This window comes from Dama dama, chromosome 7, assembly GCF_033118175.1.
Source record: "Dama dama isolate Ldn47 chromosome 7, ASM3311817v1, whole genome shotgun sequence".
Lineage (NCBI taxonomy): Eukaryota > Metazoa > Chordata > Mammalia > Artiodactyla > Cervidae > Dama > Dama dama.
In genome coordinates, this window is record NC_083687.1 from 7,702,187 (window position 1) to 7,724,670 (window position 22,484).

Below are 22,484 nucleotides of genomic sequence, written 5' to 3' on the forward strand. Positions count from 1 at the left end.
AGCTTTTCTTTATGAATAATGAAAGAACAGAGTTGAGAGAAAAGCAGGCTAGGCAGGCATTCTGAAACCCCCAGATTCCAAAAGATTTTAGCACTTTCAGAGCTACTAGTATTTACCTGACTTCTGTTCACTCCCAATAGACAATTGTGCTGCCTCACGTGGTACTGGAGTGATTGGTACTGTAGTGATTAACCTGAAATGCAATATTTTAAAGTTGTTTCATCCTACAGTTACCTCATTTGCCACTGTTATCACAGAGGGTATGCAGATTGCCTAAAGCATAGTCACAGATTTTTTTAAACACTTTTGTCTCTCTCAGGAAACAATAAAAAATATGGAAAAATTTTTATTGTTAGTCTTGTACATATTACTTGGCATTCAACAGTAACTTATTCTCTACCTAAGATGTAATTTCACTTCTGTGTGCAAAGCAAAAAGCAAAGCTTACAATGAGAAGCAATAGCGTTGCAATTCTACTAGTTAGATTTTCTTTTTTTTTTCACAGTGAAGGTACAATTCAATATTTTTTTTACTTTTTCTCCATGAGGACAAAAGCCATGATTCTGCTTAAAGATTTACTATGCTCAGCATACACTGCTTTTCTAATGACTTAATCTTATCAATTACATTTTGACTAACAATTTGTCTTTTTTTGTTCTTAGATTTATAAAAAAGGACCCAAAATGTTCAACTACTTTATCTCACTTTTTATTTGAGTCTGTCAAATTTTCTCTAAGTTAATCCATGAAAGAAAGAAACTTTCAAGGCATTTTTATCATATGAAAATTCTATTTTTGTATGCAATTAACATTACTTTAAAATTGGGCCTCATAGAATTATCAGTATGCATCGACAGCTTGAAAGGTCTAGCATATAATAAAATTACATAAAAGCTGAATAGAGATACAGTTTGGCACAGAAAGACTGAATTCTACCTTTTTAATGGTAGTTTCTTCATTATTTTGATTAGTTTGTCAATCTTGTTTTAGTGTAAACTAACTCCACTGGTATGACTCCTGACTAAGCCACTTACATCCAGTTTAAGAGAAGCAGTCTGTCCTGCGGACCAGGCTCCAAGGAACTCAAGCTCTTCCTGCGCGTCATGGTTACCTGTCTCGTGGGATGAGTCACAGCCATTAGTGAAAACCAGGTTTAAAGTCTTAAGATTAAATGTGGACTGTTTCAATCATCAGTTTTAAGGCTGCCAAGGAGCAGCACTTGTTTTTAAGAATTCATGATCCTTGTACATTGAACACTGAAAATGAACCATATACTAATTATTTTTAAATTGATTATGGTTTTAAAAGACATATTTTGTTGATATGTTTATAAAGAATTATAATTCCAGTTATATTTTAAAAATAAAAATTAAGCATTGCACAAATACATACATGGCATGCACACCAATCCAATATTGCCTGGTTAAATTGCTGGAAGGTTCTACAGGAATAATATGTAGCGAACATAGGAAATTAGATAAATCAGAATGCCAAAAGTAGCATTACATTCCAAAAATCATATTAAGCAGTAGGTAAGTTTTATATTTCAAACTTATACATTAGTGAGACATACCTATGTTAACATTTCACTTCTTCCACATTTAATAAAGTAAAAGGAATATAAATGTGTAGTTTTTCTTTTCACCTAGCGTAAATATAAAGCATTTACTTTTATGTGCTTAAAAATTTTATCCAGATTCATTTATCTTGAATATCCTGTTTATCAAATTGAAGACTAATTGGAATTATATTTTTAGAAAAATAGAATATTTTGTAATGTCTGTGGATTTTGGCTGTTTGTTCATTGTCAATATATAAGACATTCTTTTGAAGAACGCTGTTTGTTTTGTAAATGTCTTGGACAGCTTCACATTTACAATGGCGAACGTGCATAGGTTACAGTTACGCTGGTTAAATGGTTCTAGGCTCTCACATTCCTGTCTGCTTCTCAAACTACTAAATGAACCATTCTTTGAAATTTCAACATATTGAAGCAAATCCATGCTAACAACTTGAGAAAATTAATACTACTTACTCCAGACCTTGCACTGCTGTGATGTGGAACCATCAAGAAATTGTATCACTGTTGTTAGTCAAGACTGATTATAATAAGAAACATATCTCTTAGTAATCCCCAAGTAATTATTTCTTCCCAAGTCCTCCACTTTCAGGTTTCTTGAGCTTTCAGTGACATCACTGTATCTGTTTAGAAATAACAACATACCTATTTTCCAATAGAATGTCTGAGAGCCGACTCTTGTTTCTGATACGATTTGGCAAAGTATTTTCATTTCTTTATGCCTTGGGTTCTTTCTATTCATTTATTTACCCATTCACTGCTTTTTATTATGTCTCTATTATCTGCATTGAATTCTTTGTTGAACCCAGATGTTGAATAATGTGTGGTTGATAGCATTATCTGTATAATAAGCCAGTTATAAAGTTAAAATGGGTAATGGAAATAAAATTACTCAAATCAAGTGGATATCTGTAAATGAATTGTAATAAACTAGAACCTAGTAATCAGAATATGTTAAGCAGTTTGTGTTTAAGAGGTTGTCTGTCCAGTCTTTTCAAGGTCTATCTTCTCTTCTGCTTACTGGATCTTCAGACACATATGAGGCCAGATCATTGCAGTTTGATCGTAGAGGCTATTGTCCTGATGGCATTGCTTGCCAGGGTATTAAGAACCCTTTTGCTACAACTCTTTCTTTTTGCCAGTAAGATAATGTCCCTCAAACAACCCAGTCTTCCCCTCTTCTCATCAGCATAGCTATCCAATGTGAGCAGAGGGGCTTCCAGGAGGAGGTGTAAGTATAGATGGGCAACTCCATTTACAGTCATCCAGAATGAATATAATTAGGCACAATATTTTAAAAGTCATTTCTGCACCCATGCATGAGAAATAACACCGTTGACAGTGTTATTAACAAACACAAAGGCATGATATATGAGAGACAACACAGTTGAATGAAAAGAAAATTATACTGAGGACTTTGAGACTTGTTTTGACATGGGAAGACCAAGAGGGTGGTCCCCAAAGTCACTGACCTGAACAAAGAATCACTAATGCATGTTTGTTATATTTGCCTTAGGAAATGTCTAGTGGGGGTGGAAGGTGGGGTTGGGGGGGTGGGGGGATGTTAATGAATAAGGTGACTGGTTTCTCTGTCTGGAGCATTGGTCTCCCAGTTTATGACACACAAATCCATTGGGTGGATTGGATTTATTTTATAATTTAAGAATGAATATTTGTAGACATTAATAGATTATGATGAAAATGGCCTGCAGGCATTCACAGTAAGAGTGTGGGGTTATTATGCTATTTGCTCAGGTCACTCTTGAGAAGCTTGTGCATTCCTTTCCTTAGAGGGCGCTACAGAGGCCCTTAGAACACAAAGATGATGCTAAATAAGGAAACAGGAAATTATACACCAGCCCAAATTAGTTTTCAGGCTTCTGGACTTAAGAAGTTTTGTGAGTATGGTGTCAGACCATTTTAGCAGCAGCAGCCAAGACAGGGTATTGGGTAGAAAAAAAAATAAAACTAGATGTTCAATTTTCCAGAGATTTCCTGTGTTTATTATTGTAAGACTGTGATTTATTAAAACTGTCTTACTTCTTCAAGCAGACCAAGATTTCCTCTGTGCTACTGAGGCTAAGATATATGGGGTTTGTGGAAAGAGTCTGTGAATGAGACAGGGTTAAAGGACCCAGTCTACAAGCTGTTCATGGCTGGGTAGAGTGTTTTCACCCACAGTTGTCAGGAAGGACTCTAGTCCCATTTTTTTCCTCATTACTGAATTTACGAATGTGTTACCTTTAACAGGAGTTACTGTTCAAATTGAGTTTTGAGTTATAGGGTCTGGAACCACATTATTTACATTTGTATAGTAATCTGTGGCATGTGTTGAAGAAATGGCACATCCTGTATCCATCCCTCCTACTGTATAAGGAAAAGTATTACCATCAGCGATATCTCACTGGCCCGTGGAGACAGTAGGTGAACACCTTCTGATATTGTCTGCTCATTTCGTGAAGATCAGAATGCTGTGCTGAGTGATAGTGGGGTGAAAAGGAATCCTTCAAATATATTCCTAAAAAATTATTCCACAAAGCATATTATTGAGGGTTATAGATCCATAAGTATATTTCCTGGCAAAATATGAAGTGGGATATTAAGCAGAGACTTGATACAAAATAAATTTACCCAGAAATATGATGGTTATACTAAGAATAAGATATTCTCTGTTACACTAAGAATAAGAAACAGTTTATACCAAATTGATCTCAAGTGTTAAGGAAAAGAAATCCCTGAAATCTTTATTTCAGATAGATTAACTACCTTGATGATAAATTGCTAAGAGCAGGGGTAGGCAATTTCATCCGGGTTGGGGGTCTCCAAAATGTTATTTGTTTTTAATCCATGAACCTTATCACCCTTAGTGTAACTTTATTTGGAATCTCAGTATATTATTTTGTTTTGTTCAATTGCCCAGTTGTGTCCGACTCTCCGTGACATGACCCCATGGACGGCAGCACGCAAGGCTTCCCTGTCCTTCACCATCTCCCTGAGCTTGCTCAAACTCATGTCCACTGAGTCAGCGATGCCATCCAACCATCTCATCCTCTGCCGTCCCCTTCTCCTCCTGCCTTCAATCTTTCCCAGCATTAGGGTCTTTTCCAATGAGATGGCTCTTTGTATCAGATGGTCAAAGTATTGGAGCTTCAACTTCAGCATCAGTCCATTCAATGAATATTCAGGGTTGAGTTCTTTTAGGATTGATTTCCTAGTCATGTGTTTTAGTAAAATTTACTAACATTAGAGACTTTTGAAAAAGGTTCCCTTCCAAATTGCAATAATTTCAGATCCACAAAATGTGGAGTCACTTCTGAATAAAAATAAAGTGAGGCTTCCCATATTGAAGTGAGGGCCTCTTGGATGCATTGATTTTGTCTCCTGCCAGCCTAAGTGGCAGTCTTTGAGAATGAAACCACTGTGATTCCCAGAATTGTTGATATCTTGACATCTTCTGAGAATTTTTAGGAACAACAGATTCCTGGGTCCTCAACTGAACAGATTCAGAACAGATTCTGTGCAGCTGAGTTCAAGAAATCTTTTTTTTTTTTTTTTATTAAGAACCTCAAAAATTTTGATGATAAATCAAGTTTAGGATACACTGGGTTAGATGAAAACACATACTCTTAAAACCATTCAACATGAGGGCAAGATCGTTCTAGGAACTCTTCTCTTGACATTGTGATGCAGAAAAACTTTAGCAATGACTAGGAGGAGGAGCGAGAAGATATTTAGAGGATAAGGAGGATGTACTTATCCAGGAGGAATTAGAGAGCATGCTTGGGGTCCATCCCATCTCCTGCACTTACTGGGTGATTTTCCTCATCCTTTCCATCTCTGTCTACTTCTTCTTCTACAGAAACTGTCCCTCTCATTGGATGGTTAAAAAGTGTTTAAAGAGATAATGCATGCATCTCAACACATAGAGACCTGCCCTATAGACCGGCATAAAGCAAATATTTGCCTTTATCATTAAAACATTATTAACTAACAATAAAATATTAGAATTGGTGGAGAATAAGAATCATGATTCAAAGTGGATTGAATTCAAATTGAATGTAAACTAGAATAAAGGGCAAGGAGAAGAGATTTCAGTTCAATTAAACAACCAATTATTAAATGTCCCTTTTATGTTAAGTCTTTATAGAGAAAGGATTTAGCCAGGGAGAGAAATACATAAATCAGTATAAATTATACAAACTTTGGTAAGAGTAACTATAGATAGATAGATATATACAGAGAGAACTATGGTGGAAAACAGATGTGGAAATCAAGCTGGTTGTTGAGAATGTATTCTAAGAGTTTTTGAGTTGTATATTATGAATATTGGAGGGTGAAGTAAATTGACCTGATGAAAACATAAAGAATGATATCTCATTAAGAAAGAGTGTCTTAGGACTTCCCTGGTGGTCCAGTAGTTAAGATTCCATGTTTCTAATGCAAGGGGTCTGGGTTCAACCCCTGGTTGGGGAACTAGATGCCACGTGCTGCACTAAGACCTGGTACAGCCACATTAAAAGAAAGAAAGAATGTTATTTTCCCTTGCAACAATGATCAAGACTTTTTATTATTGATAAGGGTCAAAGAGGAGAGTGAAAAAGCTGGCTTGAAATTCAACATTCAAAAAACTAAGATCATGGCATCTGGTCCTATCACTTCATGGCAAATAGAAGGGGAAAAAAATGGAAGCAGTGACTGACAAAATCACTGCAGATGGTGACTGCAGCCATGAAATTAAGAGAAACGTGCTCCTTAGAAGAAAAGCTATGATAAACTTAGACAGCATATTAAAAAGCAGAGACATCACTTTGCTGACAAAGGTCCTTCTAGTCAAAGCTATGGTTTTTCCAGTGGTCATGTACAGATGTGAATGTTGGACCATAATGCTAAAGAATTGATGCTTTTGAACTGTGGTGTTAGAGAAGACTCTTGAGAGTCCTTTGGACTGCAAGGAGATCAAACTAGTCAATCATTGAGGAAATCAACCCTGAATATTCACTGGAAGGACTGATGCTGAAGCTGAAACTCCAATACTTGGACCACCTGATGCAAAAAACTGACTCAGTGGAAAAGACCCTGATGCTGGGAAAGATTGAAGGCAAAAGGAGAAGGGGGCAGCAGAGGATGAGATGGTTAGGTAGCATCACCAACTGATGAATTTGAGCAAACTCCTCTTAGAGGACAGAGGAGCCTGGACTGTGTAGTCCACAGGGTCACAAAGAGTCGGATATGGCTGAGCTACCAATGACAACAATTGGGCATTTGTTTTTATATTTTATGTTATATAATATATTTTATAGATATTAAATATATGACAATATTTTCACCAATATTCTTGGAGAACACAGCGTTGTTCAAGTAACACAGTGTGCCTGGTTCACACGTGAGTAAAATTAAGAGTTTGTGATTAACATCCACACACTCCTATATATAAAATAATCAATAATCAACAGTAATGCTATGCTTACTGTATAGCATAGAGAAATCTACTCATTATTTTGTAATAACCTAAATGGGAAAAAGATTTGGAAGAGAATATACATATATATATTATATATATGTATATTATATATATATTTTATATTATATATTATTATATACATAATATTATATATATATAATATACACACACACACATATATATATATATGTATAACATATGTATAATGGAATCGCTTTTCTGTAAACCTAACAAAACATTGTAAATCACCTGTACTCCAATATAAAATATTACTACCAAAACATAGCTCCTGGACCTATCTTGTCCCTCTCCCACTTCATGACCTTCTAAATTACTTAGGTTTTCCTGGTTATCTTATTTTCTTTTCCCTACCTCTTCTCACCTTCCTCCTTTTACTTTATACATGATGATAAGGAATCTGGTGCAGGACTCTTGTTAATGGCGTGAATGTCATGTCTGACTCTTTGCGACCCCATGGACTGTAGGCTGCCAGGCTTCTCTGTCCATGGAATTTTCCAGGCAAGAATACTGGAGTGGGTTGCCATTTCCTTCTCCAGGGGATTTTCCTGACCCAGGGATTGGACCCATGTCTCCTGCATCTCCTGCACTGGCAGCTGGATTATTTACCACGGTGCCACCTGGGAAGCCCTGTTTGATGGCAGGGGAGGGACATAATTTGAGCTCTTCAGCAAGTGAGTGGAGGGAAGGGAGGAAAAGTGGTTCAAGCTCACCATTGATGATGCTTGATTTGGTCCTGTTGCCTGGACTGCCAGGGCAGAGAGGAGAGGAGACAAAGCAGAATTTTACATTTAGGTTACAAGACCCAGTGGTACAAGAAATGGCTAAGTTATATAATTTTGCGGATAATTCTGTAAAGAGAGAGTATCTTACCTTTTTTTCTTACATGAATTTTAGATTCTATCCATTTAAAAACAGTACTAACTTCAACTCTGAGTAATTCTGCTCCATCATGCAGTACAATTGCCTCATCTTCACCAGAGCCACCTTGATGCACTGAATAATTTTAAACATGCAGAACAACTCAACTCCACTTAGGAAGTTTGCAGTCTCCTTAATGATTCATTTCCTACTGAGTTAAAACTAATAAAGGTAAAAGTATTATGTGTCATTAATGTGTGTGAGACTATCACATAAAAATTTTATAGAAAATGCTGCTTCGGTACTTACTGAACTTTACAGTGTGATATTTTGTAATTGTACTTATTCTAGGAAGAGAAAAAAAAGTTCACCAGGGATTAGATTTTGCTCCTTTAAAAAAAGGCCTTTCTCTGATAATGAGTGATGCTGAGCATCTTTTCATGTGTTTGTTAGCCATCTGTATTTCTTCTTTGGAGAAATGTCTGTTTAGTTTTTTGGCCCATTTTTTTTGATTGGGTCATTTATTTTTCTGGAATTGAGTGCAGGAATTGCTTATATATTTTTGAGATTAATCCTTTGTCTGTTTCTTCGTTTGCCAATGTATGGCAAAAACCACTACAATATTGTAAAGTAATTAGCCTCCAACTAATAAAAATAAATGAAAAAAAAAAAGCCTTTTCTCCTTTAAAAAAATATTTTGCTCCTTTAAAAAATGGCCCCAAAGTTATTTACACTTGGCCTAGATAAGGGTTAGCTTAAGTATTGGTCATTATTCTAGTTTAGGTTGCAAAGAAAAATACTTCCTTATGTGTTTCATACAACTTCAGATCACATGGTATTTGTATTATTTTTTATTTTTGATATGTACACACACACACACACACACAAGCACACATGCATACACACATCTTCCATTACTAGCCAAAGTGTAATATGTGTATGGTCTGCCTCAGCTTCATTTTTAATGCTATAATATTAAATATATTGTAAGTGTATAACCTTTTGAAATGTCAATATTCAAAAAGTGGAAGGCCTTTTAAAAGTTCATTTTAAGGGTTTCATGATATTTTAAAATTAAATTCTGTATTCCCCAATGACAAATTTTATAGTCTATTTGCAAAATGTGTACTCATATGCATTATCTTGAAATTCCAATACTCTCAGGAAATTTGAATGAGCACTTACCAATGCTCAAACTGTACTTTAGCCGTTGCTGTTGTCTGGAGAACACATTCAATGTGTTTAGGAGAGATTATTGTATTCAGATGATGACAAAATCTTAGTAAGATGTCTAAGTGTGTGTAATGTGGAGTATCTGAAGGGCTTCTCAGGTGGCTCAATGGCAAAGATTTTGCCTGCCAATGCAGGAGACATAGGAGGCACAAACTTGATCCCTGGATTAGGAAGATCCCCTCGAGGAGAAAATGGCAACCCACTCTAATATTCTTGCCTAGAAAGTTCAAGAGACAGAGGAGCCTGGTTGGCTACAGTCCATAGGATTGCAAAGAGTTGGACACAGCTGAGTGACTGAGCACGCACACAAGGAGTGTCTAGATGTCATCACCCCACCCCATGATAGAGTTAGTAGCAAGTAAAATAAATCTCTAAGTATATGTCTGTTGCACTCTAATTATGTGACCCTTTGCATATCTTTAAGATACTTGCAAATTGTGACTGAATCTGTATCAAAATTTGGATACCAGTGAAATTAATTCACCATGGTATAGCCTGTTTGGTTGGCTGGAGAGGTATGGTGATTCCCACACAATGGCCAGATAATGGCAAATCCTGTTACTCACCAAATAATGGGAATTCTTATGATCCTAAATGAAAAGTCACAGCAAAATCTTAAAAATATGCTAATTCAAACCAGACATAGAAAGGTTTTGTTAAAATGTCAAAATAGTACTGTAAAGGAATAGTTCTATTATTGTTTAAATAATAGTTAAACTTTAGACATTAAAATAACATCAAGACTGAAGTATAACATAAACTCCCTAAGAGTAAAAAAATAAAGTAAAGCAAGGATTTTCTACCTTTAATTGAAACCTGCTCTAGTTTATTCATTGTAATAAAATTATATCCTGTCACAATTTCCTAAAGCTCTTTACATAATTGTCTTTATTGACCAAATTTAGAGAGAATACTATTATGTCTTAAATGACCTCAACATATTGTGGCTATTTTTATAAAGGAAAATGTTCTGATTTGTTGGATTCTAATTAATTAAATTAATTCTAATTAATAAATTCTAATTTATCATAATTTCATTAAAGTATCTTCAATGATTATCAAAGTTTAGCTTTCATGACCTAAAATTTGGTTTACATTCAGAATTTGGTTACTGTCATCTCTGCTTATTTTCCAGTTCTACAAATTGAAATATCTATTAAGTTGTTGTTTTCTTACATAATTTTCTACATAAACATTCAAGATTTTTGTTAAATTACATGTAGAGTGAATTAATCACTTACATGTTAATATGACCTAAATTTCTTGAAGATTAACATTTGTCTTGTCCCCTTCATACTGTAATGCATTGCATACTTTATTCTCTAACTATGTGTTGGTTAGAGAAGCACTTTTTATTGATTCCTGTTATCACGTTAATATAAATATGTCATACATGTTTAAACATACGACATCTAGTTAGACATAAATGTTAATAATATCAATTAGCATTCACTGCGTTGTCCTAAAACTAGCAGTAACTTTTCTTTGTGCTTGAAATTAGGAATCAATGCTCGAAATATTGTATGATGATTTGTGAGTGCATTTTGCATGTATGCGTGTGAGAGAGACATGTGGAGAGACAGAGACGGGGAGAGAGACAGACCTCACACTCTAGCCCCAGACACAGAGGCTGCGTTCGTGAATGTACAGTCAGGAACTGTGTGTTGAAACATGCACAGATCGTAGCTGTTTTAAAAAGAAGCTATAAGAGTGAAGATTACATGTTAAAGTAAACGCCTCCCTGATCCTGCCAACCTCTGGGTGCTCACCGGTTTGTCTCTGGGGACGCTTCCCAGTGCTGTGTCTCTGCAGTGAAGCTTGTCAGAAGCTGCTTTCTCCTCACTTGGAAACTGCCTCTCTTTTCTTCCGATTGCCCTTTGCACCTCTCCCAGGTCAGTCTTTCTAAAGTGCTGCGTCTCGCCCAGTCTTCCTCCGCTAATTCAGCAGCCACTCTTCATGGCTTTCTGCTGTCTTCACAGTAAATCCTAAAGTTTTAGAATCACATGAGCTTAACTCAAGGTACATCACCATGCGTTGCCCCCGTCTTAATTTATAACCTATTCCCTGATTCTTTTCTGATAATTTTTCCAGCCAGGTAGTGTATTCCTGCTGCTGTAACCTACAGTCATCTCTCCCCCTCTCCCCACCCTATTGATTCTCAGAGTTTCCACCTTTATGGCTTTGTCATGAATTGTCTGTGAATTGAGTGGTGTCAATAAACATTTGCCATGCTCATCAAATCTTAGCTTTGGAATTTGAACAGGTTACAGGAACAAAGTTGTCTGTGGTCCACCATGTCTGGGGCCTCAGGCTGAATCATCTGGAGCTCCTTTAACCACAAGTTTAGGGCTTAGGGCTCATGTTGGTGTTGAGACTCACTTCCTCTAAGTGGGTCTCTCGTGTGGCCTGTCCCTGTGACCACCCTGCAGAAGCTGCTTTTTCTCGCTCAGATCCGCTGACTTTCTCATGGTGGCTCCCCCCGAACGAGAAAGCCCTGTGGAAGCTGTGTGCTTGTTCATAAGCTAGCCTCAGAAGTCACATGGCGTGACTTCTGCTGTGTTCTGTGGGTTGAAGCAATCACAAGTCTGCCTGGGTTCCAGTGGAGGGTAAAAGCATCCACTTCTTGATGGAGATTGGTGAGATTCTGGAAGAACATGTGGGTTTAGAAACACTGCTGTGGCCATTTAGGAAAAATTATAATGTGTCATAGCAGGGACTGCAGTTCATATCCCATATACTCTTTTAGACTATTATAGGCCCTACCAATCTTTCCCCATTCCGAACTCATAAACTGTGCTCTCGTTCACATCGAGTGTGCAGTAGGTCCCCTACATACAAACGAGTTATGTTCCAAGAGTGCGTTCTTAAGCCCAGTTTGTTCATAAGTCCGATGAAGTTAGCCTAGGTGCCCACCTAACCCCATCACCTATATACAGTATTGTACTGTGATAGGTTTATAGTATTTTTCACACAAATAATACCCTAAAAAACAAACACAAAAAATAAAGCATTTTTAATCTTACCTTGAAAAGGAGAGTAATGCCATGCAACAGCGGGCATACAAGGGCAGCTGACGTTCGGAGAGGTGGGGGATGGCAGAGCTGAGGATGTCAGCCGCAGGAGATGGGGGCAGCTGCAGCTTCGCGCATGCTTGACGTTGGCATCGCGGGTTCTGATTCCTTTTCGGAACCAGATGCACATTCACATCTGTTAAGTTCTCAACTTGAAGATTCGTGTGTAGGGGACTTGCTGTATTTCTTTGAATTGTGAACTCTTCCTAGTGCATTTCTTTTTTTTTTTTTATTTTATTTTTTTTATTATTATTATTATTATTTTTTTTTCCAGTGGGTTTTGTCATACATTGATATGAATCAGCCATGGATTTACACGTATTCCCCATCCCGATCCCCCCTCCCACCTCCCTCTCCACCCGATTCCCCCGGGTCCTCCCAGTGCACCAGGCTGGAGCACTTGTCTCATGCATCCCACCTGGGCTGGTGATCTGTTTCACCATAGATAGTATACATGCTGTTCTTTTGAAATATCCCACCCTCACATTCTCCCACAAAGTTCATTTCTTGATCTCCCCAACTATACTGCACATTTCTCAGTGCAAGGACTTTACTTTCCTGTATGTATATTTCCCACATGACCTAGCATGGGGTGGGGCTTTGGACATAGTTGATGTTCAATAAAGCTTTGGGTTAAAGTGAAATAGGCTTACAATAAAATAAGCCTTGGTTTTAATACATTGTAAGTGTCTGTGGTGGATGGTCTTTGTAACACATGCAGCTGTGAGGTGGGGGATGGTAGCTGTGGTCTCTAAGAAATAAGTGACCAAGGATCATGTTTTACACAGAATTAAACGTGTTTGGATTGAATGAAAATGAAAGCTTAAGTGTCAACTAGGCGTGATGGCAGGCAATGGTAAATGCTTTTTTACATCTTAAATATTGAATTTAAAATTTTGAATATATTTAAAACTTCATTGAATGATTCCAAATATTAGTCATTGAAAGTATTTGAATTCTACTGGCATTTAACTGAGAGTCAATAAGACCAATGGACTAATAAGAGTAAATATTGTAATATTTCACCTTTAAAAAATGTACAGTTGTGTGAATAAAAGCGTTTATACTTTAATTCTGTTTTATTTGCTTTTAAATTAAAAACACTGCATGCTTATTTTAATAAGCCAAGGTATATAGAGAAAAAACAAGTCTTCCCTCAACCATTACCACACCAGAGACACAACTTTTGGTTTAGCGCATGTTTTTACAGCTTTCCCCATGTTCATTTTGTGTACTTTTGGTGTTTATACATTATTCCTTATATTTATTGTTCATGCCATAATTTGTTATTCTTCAGTATGCAGAACTTGTGGTTACATCAATGGTAATTTTTCTATAAGATGATTATGGAGTTTGATCATCAGTTATTGCTCTAGGAGGCTAAATTACAGACTTTGTGGTGAACTGGCAAGTTTGATATTTTAATTCAAAGTTGATTTTTCTTAAATAGATTCAAAGAAAATATAGAAAATAAAGTCTTGATAGGATGAGCTTCCTGTTGTGTGCTCCACTGTATTTATTAATATTTGTTCACATTACGAGAACAAATAGTAACTCAAGGATAGAACTATGTAAAGCATTATGATTGTTAGTAACTAAAACCAATAGTATACTGGGATCTCAGCCTTGTAAAATTCTTCTAATGGACATGTGTAATTTACACTTTACTAAACATTGTAAAATTTCACATGTTGAAAATTATCTGGACATAAAATTTCCACGTGGAAGATAAATGCACAGTCTTTGCCTTTCAAACTCTCCCTACGCTCAGGGGTATTGGAGGCTTGGCCATAAAATGAAAGGAAGAGAATAAAGATTAGTCAAGTGAAAACACGAGAGTTCAGAATTCCTGAGTACCTGTAATTGGTCACTTAACCAGATCCTGTTATATAATGCATAAAATCCAGATCTAGTTATTATGTATTTATGACATTGAGAACTACTTATCATTAGCTATATTGACATGGTTTTGCTATTTCAAACATGAATCAGTAGAATATAATTTCCTGTATATTTATAACCTTCCTGAAAACTAAGAACATGCTCGATAGAATATTCCAAGTCTCATGTCTCCATATAACTTATTATGTATTCAAGATGGCAGATCACACTGAAGTGATGAAGGGCATTCATCAATATCCAGGAATTCGATATCCTGTCCTTACTCCTAATCTTCAGGGTTTTCACCGTGCTGTAAGTGTGCTACTAATTTTCCCTAAAATTGATATGCTTTTTATTGTAAAGATTTTTACAAAGTTAAATGGTGTGATATGTGACTCCCTTGTTATCCTGCATAAACACTATTGCTATTATACTCATGTGGGTACTTGGCGATCAATGACTTTGTGGCATTGTTGGGACTCAGATGCTCCACACAAATGGCTCTTTCAGTTTAACCATCCAAGAATTAAAACACAGAAATACAATTGTTCATTTCAATGAGATTCTTTGAAAGTATATTTTGTGCTTCCCTCCCTCTTAAACAAGGAGTACAAAATAAACATTTCTCAACACAATGTTATAATTATTAATGTAACTGTAGCAGATAATTGTATTTGTCACCTCTTTTGGCCTTGCTGTTGTTCCCATCCTCTTCATGAAGCTAACCACTGTCATTGGAACTAACAGCTTTCTTTATTGTCTTCTCACTTGTTTCTCCGAATCCAAGGTGACTTGGGAATTTATATGCCAAAAAGCTTTTGTGAGTATACATATCCACCTGCAATGCAGGAGATCCCAGTTCGATTCCTGGGTCAGAAAGATCTCCTGGAGAAGAGATAGGCTACACACTCCAGTATTCTTGGGCTTCCCTTGTGCCTCAGTTGGTAAAGAATCCACCTGCAATGAGGGAGACCTGGGTTCGATCCCTGGGTTGGGAAGATCCCCTGGAGAAGGGAAAGGCTACCCACTCCAGTATTCTGGCCTGGAGAATTCCATGGACAGTCCATGGGGTCTCAAAGAGTTGGACACGACTGAGTGACTTTCACTTTCATACTAGAAGAATCAGTGCAGCTTTAAGTAAAGGCTTGAGGTGGTATGCTTACATGGATTTATTATAAAAGCTAAGCAGCAGCTATTTCTGATTTTAACAGACATTTTTCACTTTTGTATTTGTGACTGTGTTGCATGAAGTTGAAGTTCTGGGTCCTAGTTGGGGTATGACCTGTTAGTGTATCTTGTGAAACTACTTTTCTATGAAAAAAATTAATACAATTTTTGATTACATTGTAAATAAAGACAGAGATCTTTTAAGAAATTGTAAATATTCTGTCATCTGGTCCTAACAGAGTAGGAAATGTATCTACCCTGAGAAATATATGAAAGGACACCCTCAGGATAGCTTAGAAAGTAATAGAAGCAATCTTGGCCTGGGAGTTATGCAAACTCATGTCTAAAACATGGCCCCAGAACTTCTACTGACCTTGGGATCTCCTACTAGAGATTTATCCTCTTTGAACCACAGTTTTTGCATCTGTAAATTGGTATAGTACATGCTTAGTTTAGAAGATTGTAGATTAGAAATAGGGTGTGCAAAGTACAAACAGCAACATGGGATCAGAGTAGGTGTTCAATAAATAGAATTTTATTTTAATTTATATAAAAAAATAATGAAATGTTGATTTATGGTGATGTATTCATTTCTGATGTACAGCAAAATGATTCCATTATACATATACATTATACATATTATACATATTATACATATATACATTCTTTTATACATATTACATATTATACATATATTACATTATACACACATATATACATATATATACATTATACACATTCTTATACATATATACATATACATATATATGTATACATATATACACATTCTTTTAAATTATACATATTATACATATATACATATATTATACATATATACATTCTTTTAAAATACTCTTTTCTATTATGGTTTATCATTGGATATTAAAAATAGTTCTCTGTGTTACAGAGTAGGACATTGCTGTTAATCCATAGACTTTTATTTTAAAGGTTAAGAATTTATTGTGGATAGAAGAGTGGAAGCCACTGTTTTTTTCAGTGTTGGAGGAAAGATGACAGAATTTTTGTTTTCTTAAGGTGTTAGGGTATTGGTGAGGAAGGGCAGTCTAGGCATGGTGCTAGAGATATATTGATAGAAAGACTTACTCCGTCTGGAAAAGTAAGAGGCTTGACGTTTGACAATAAGTCTGTGGGAAGACTGGAGGAAGGAAGGAAGATGGCAAAGTGAGCAAAAAGGATAATTGATTAGGTCAACATTTTGGATTTAAAGATTGGCTAGAGGGGAGGGGACTTTCTTGGCGGACCAGTGCTTAGGACTCCACGCTTCCATTGCAGGAGGCATGGGTTCGATCCCTGGAAGGGAAACCAGGATCCCTCATGCTATGCAGCACAGCCTAAATAAATAAGTATATAAAAATAAAGAGTAAAGAAGACACCTACATTTACTAAAAAACAAAAACAAACAAACACAAACTGGCAAGAGGGTTAAAGAATTAGACACACAAGGGTTTATTTGTCATAGTCAAAGTATGAAACAGTGGAAGGGAGGTTGAGAGATAGGGAGAAAACTGGGGACAAAATCCAAGTGATAATTTGGAAAATTTTTTTTTTCTGATAGATTATAAGGAAAGAAGAAAACCAGAAAGCATTTACTATCCTCTATTTAAAAGTATATGGTCTAAAAGAAATGTTTTCCATAGATGTTAAGAGGTTTTATTGGGATGCTGGTATTTTCCACAATTTGGGTTAAAATACTTCTGAGGATAACTTTTAGGAAAGGCAAAATTAAATTGGAATACCACCATTATATATTCTGTGATTTATGAGTGTTGTAGTTTATGGAATTATCCTGTTATAAAATATTTTTACATGCCAAAAGAGAGTATATAGCAAGTAGAGAGAAATCTAATTTTAAATTCTAAGTAGAATGCTAAAGAATACAAGTATTTCTTTACAGAGTAATTAATATTGCTTCTACTGCTCTCACTTATATTGTTGAAACTAATTAGCTTTTGCCTTTAAATTATATTTTTCAGGTTGCTGCAGGAGCAACCGAGGTATCTGTTTTTGGTGCTGCCTCTGAATCCTTTAGCAAGAAGAACATTAACTGTTCTATTGAAGAAAGTATGAAGAAGTTCGAGGAGGTTGTTAAGTCTGCAAGACACATGAATATTCCAGCACGAGGGTAATTATGAAATCCCACAAATTCTATTTAATTCATTAATGTCTGATGTTAGAACTCTTTAAGAATTATTTTGACATTGTTTTCCCACATGTAATAATATACATAGAGTATCTTATTTGCACCTTATGTGATCAGGGCTGTCATTTTATAGTTACTGCTATAACTACCTCAATAATATCACCTGAATCCTGAGGGTGTATCTAGCCTGTAGGGCATGATGTATTTGAGGTCATGGGGACCAGCATCACAGCTGACACTTACTCATTTCATTAATTCCAAATTACCCAAATGTAGCCGTGTTGTTTGGATGTCAGCCTACTATAGTGGATAGATTGGTATAAACTCATAGTAGCATTTGGAAAGCAATCATTTAATGTGGTTTCCAAATTTTTAATTTTTTATAAGAACCATGCTTTTTCTTCAAAGAATATACGGTATAGAAATTGAATAACATATGCAAACTTTAAAACTGAGAACTGCACTGGGGTGTAGGTTCATCATACCACCCATTCAGCTGACTTCTGGGCCTTCTCTGTGTGACTCCAAAGCAACTGTATTTGGTGAAGGAGAAGAGAAAGGAAACCTGCTTTTGTTTTTGCCTTCTTTCAAGCAAGCAGGAGAGCATCTCGCGCAGACAGGCTCTACACCCAGATCCGTGTCTGTGAAATGTATAATAAATTCATTTTTACTTAAGAAAGAAGTTTTTTCTAACACATTAGCTAATTTTCTATTTTTATAATTATGGAAGTATGATAAACATGCCATATCATCTTAATAATTTAAAATGCATAGTGTTTGTAAGAGAAGGCTGAATGCTGTCCCTGGGCTTCCATTCTGGTTGTCCTTCCCTTGATTGAGGTGAGCAAGGTTCAGAGTGGTAAGAAAGATCAGTCATCAATGAGATAACAAGTGGACCCAATTTGGAGTGAGGAGATTAGAAATGGGTTGGAATTCAATCAAGGTCATTTGGAGAGCAAGTAGAATTAGATTACATTGTAGTTAGGTACTTTTTGGTTTGCTTCCTTTTTAAAACTTGTTTTCCTTTCTCCTTAGTAAATTTCCAACATGACTTTTTAAAGATATAAAGTTATTTTGTAACTAACATGTATACATAACATGTGGAGTGCATGCAAGAAAATTCAAAAACCAAGATAATCCATTTCCATAGGCAGAAAATAAAGGATGTTTGTTTTTAAGCAAAAGTCACATAACAACCAAAAATATAAAAGTTAAATAACCACCATCAAAAAGGAGAGGTGTCCTGCAAGTTTTTAAATTCAAACATACATAAATTGTTTTGTTTTCTTCTATTTAAAAAAAAGGGAAAAATGAAGAAGCTATTCTTCTGTTTCAGTGTACGTTTATGTTTGGAGTATAGGCTATTGAGTAAAGTAATTCTCATTGAAAAGTTGAAAGAACACAAAACCTTAAGAAGTAAGGTACATATTTCAATAGGGGAAGATTTTTTTTAATGTGGAAAGATGGGTGTTCACAAATTTTATAACAACTGATTTTATCACTTTAGTTTTTATAAAATAGTATAGGCAAACTTTATAAGGCTAATAGAAACCCTGAATCTCCTTTAATACTGATTGTATTAATAAAATGTTTGTAACGTTTAATATAAAAATAAATAAAATAAAATTTAATAAATGTTTAGTACTAAATGCTAAACATTTAATATTGTCCTATCAATAAAGAAACTTCTAACCATGCTACAACCTAAGAAATTTTTCAGGATTTGATAAGATGGATATAGAAGTACAGATGAACAAGAACTAACCTACAGCCAAATGAAATCAGCAAAAGTACATCATAGTTATACTATAGACAAATGCAGTTTTCCAGTGTAGATATTCTTCCTTTGGAGCCCCAAGTCCTTGATTTTCTGAAATACTAGTCGCTTTTAGAAATAACGCCTTTTGACGGATGGATGTGAGTTCACTACTTGTGCAGTTGAAAATTATCTTCTTCTCCCCCAAACTTTCACAGACTTTAAATTAGGTCTTATTTTAACTGGCAATATAGAAGGTTCAGTTCAGTTCAGTTCAGTTGCTCAGTCATGTCCAACTCTTTGTGACCCCATGAATCCCAGCATGCCAGGCCTTCCTGTCCATCACAAACTCCCGGAGTTTACTCAAATTCATGCCCATCAAGTTGGTGAAGCCATCCAGCCATCTCATCCTCTGTCGTCCCCTTCTCCTCCTGCCCCCAATCCCTCCCAGCATCACAGTCTTTTCCAACGAGTCCGCTCTTCACATGAGGTGGCCAAAGTATTGGAGTTTCAGCTTCAGCATCAGTCCTTCCAAAGAACACCCAGGACTGATCTCCTTCAGGATGGAGTGGTTGGATCTCCTTGCAGTCCCAGGGACTCTCAAGAGTCTTCTCCAACACCATATTCAAAAGCATCAATTTTTTGGTGCTCAGCTTTCTTCACAGTCCAACTCTCACATCCATACATGACCACTGGAAAAACCATAGCCTTGACCAGACGGACCTTTGTTGGCAAAGTAATGTCTCTGCTTTTTAATATGCTATCTAGGTTGGTCATACCTTTCCTTCCAAGGAGTAAGTGTCTTTTAATTTCTTGGCTGCAGTCACCATCTGCAGTGATTTTGGAGCCCAGAAAAATGAAGTCTGACAGTGTTTCCACTGTCTCCCCATCTATTTCCCATGAGGTGATGGGACCAGATGCCATGATCTTAGTTTTCTGAATGTTGAGCTTTAAGCCAACTTTTTCACTCTCCTCTTTCACTTTCATCAAGAGGATTTTTAGTTCCTCTTCACTTTCTGCCATAAGGGTGGTGTCATCTGCATATCTGAGGTTATTGATATTTCTCCCGGCAATCTTGATTCCAGCTTGTGCTTCTTCCAGTCAAGCATTTCTCATGATGTACTCTGCATATAAGTTAAATAAGCAGGGTGATAATATACAACCTTGAAGTACTCCTTTTCCTATTTGGAACCATTCAATATTAAAAGGCATAGGCTATTGGTGCTCATTTTAGGGAAAAAGCCATGCTCAGCTAGTCAAACCTGAAGTAGATGTTCCAGCCAGTGTTACTATGGCAACAGCTGCATCAATATGGACCGTTGTTCAGAAAATGTATGGTGCCAGCTACTGTCAGATTTAAAGGCCATACAGCAGGACACATTTTATAATTGCTCACTAAAGCCATTTAAGCTTCTGTAAAACAGTAAACTTTCATATGGTCTAAATAGCAGCTTCTATTAAAGTTATGAAGTCTATTGTTTGTTTTCTCCCCTCCTGGAAATACACACATACACATGCCTATGTATAGGTTTTTTTATAGATGCTTGAAACTTTATGTAACATCTGGGACACATTGGGAAAGACACCATGCCAGATTGCCGACGTAAAATGCAGAGTCAGCTAACTGCTGCTGCTCATCCACTGTATGTGAGTGAGCAACGAAATGTTGAAATTTTGAACTTCATTTTTTAGTGTGTATTTCACATATGTGTAAAACATCTAGGTTTTTTTCCTCTTATCTGTCTAAATCTTTAAAATGTTAAAAAGAGAAAAATAGAAGCCTGTTATAAATTTAGTCATTCTCATTTTTTATCAGTAGATTTACTGAATGAATTATCTCTTAATGTGTATTTAAAATTGAAATCCCTCAGATATGAGGTAGTTTTCTCATCTATCACATAAGACTTTCAGCTTTTATTCCCTTTTGTTTGAAATGAGTATCAGCTTCTCTTTAATGAAGTCACAAGTCACAAGAATCACATGCTCCCTCTTCTTGTGGAAATTTAATTTTAAAAGGAAACTGTCACTAAGATGACTTGTTCATTTCATTGTTAAGATACTTATAAATAGGTTATAAATTCACAAAGTGAGCAGTTGGGCATATCAGAGAGTTTTAACATGATTACCTCTTAGACTTCTCCTATAAAGTGGTCTAGAATGATATGACCCATGATTAACTTCCTGAAGGTCTGAGCCTACTGAAAGTTGAAAAAAGTAGATTGGTAACATTTTTTTTTTTTTGGAGTCAAACAAAATTATACATTCACTATTAAAACAAAATTAAAAAATGCAAAAAAAAATATTTCATTGTGAACTGTCACTGCTGAATTTATTCTCAAATTCCCAGGGGGAAAAAAAAAAAAAAAACCTAAGGTACAAAATAATGAGAACAATGAATTTTAAAAAGCAAATTAGTAATTAAAGTAACAAAGACAACCATAGATCTCTGGAGGAGCATATGGCAACCCACTCCAGTACTCTTGCCTGGAGAATCCCATGGACAGAGGAGCCTGGCAGGCTGCCGTCCATGCGGTTGCAAAGAGTTGGACATGACTGAAGGGACTTCGCACACAGACAACTATAGATAACTTTGAAGTATGAAAAAACAAAGGTGGTTTTAGGATGTAATAGCATTTTGCTTTCATCTTAAACTCTTTATAAGGCGTGATTAATATTTATTCATATTTTGGAGGAGATGAGGAATCAGACTTTTCATAAAACTCAAATGAATCTAGGATGCACATCTTACATACCTCTTCATCTGTCATCCATGTCACTTACCTTCTTCCTATCTAAATCAAAACCAGTGAAAACCCAATCTGTTTTTAAATGTTTCTGAATAAAATTGTATCATTTATATGAGCGACCAACTGTTTTGATAAGACCCTCAATGTTTGGAAATTCTTCCTGTGCTTAGTTAATTTTAACTGGTTGCCTAGCTCTGAATAATTTCTAACCTTTAAAATGGTAGCCATTTCTTATGGCTGTGAAGTCAGGGGAGAGTATTCTCTCTCAAAATGGTCAGCTTTCCCTGGATTTCCCTTGGAGAAAGAACTGATAACTTAACGCATTTCTTCAGGAATTTGCAACCTACTTGTTGGTTCACCAAACCATCTAGGTCATGTGAACATGTTAGGAAGGAAGGAAGAAAGAAAGGACGGGAAGGAAGATCTTCTGTCCTTCCCTTGCCTAAAGCAAAATGTCATTACAGACCCTGATCCTGAAATAGCAGCCTTTTTGAGTAGGATAATGAACCTCCTTGTTGAGGGCTTAGAGTTTTAAATACACAGCAAGTGA

The 22,484-nt window shown here is 36.1% G+C and overlaps 1 protein-coding gene across 3 annotated transcripts in view; it reads left to right on the forward strand.

Moving 5' to 3' along the window:
- Nucleotides 1-22,484, forward strand: part of HMGCLL1 (3-hydroxy-3-methylglutaryl-CoA lyase like 1) — a 183,610-nt gene that overhangs the window by 68,732 nt on the left and 92,394 nt on the right. The window contains exons 4-5 of one of the 3 annotated variants that reach the window (XM_061146046.1): nt 14,320-14,415; nt 17,265-17,413. The exons of 1 other annotated variant lie outside the window; for it this stretch is intronic. In XM_061146046.1, coding sequence (XP_061002029.1) covers nt 14,320-14,415; nt 17,265-17,413 — 245 coding nt within the window. The remainder of the gene's footprint in view (nt 1-14,319; nt 14,416-17,264; nt 17,414-22,484) is intronic. One more of the 3 variants, XM_061146048.1, reaches the window with a different exon arrangement.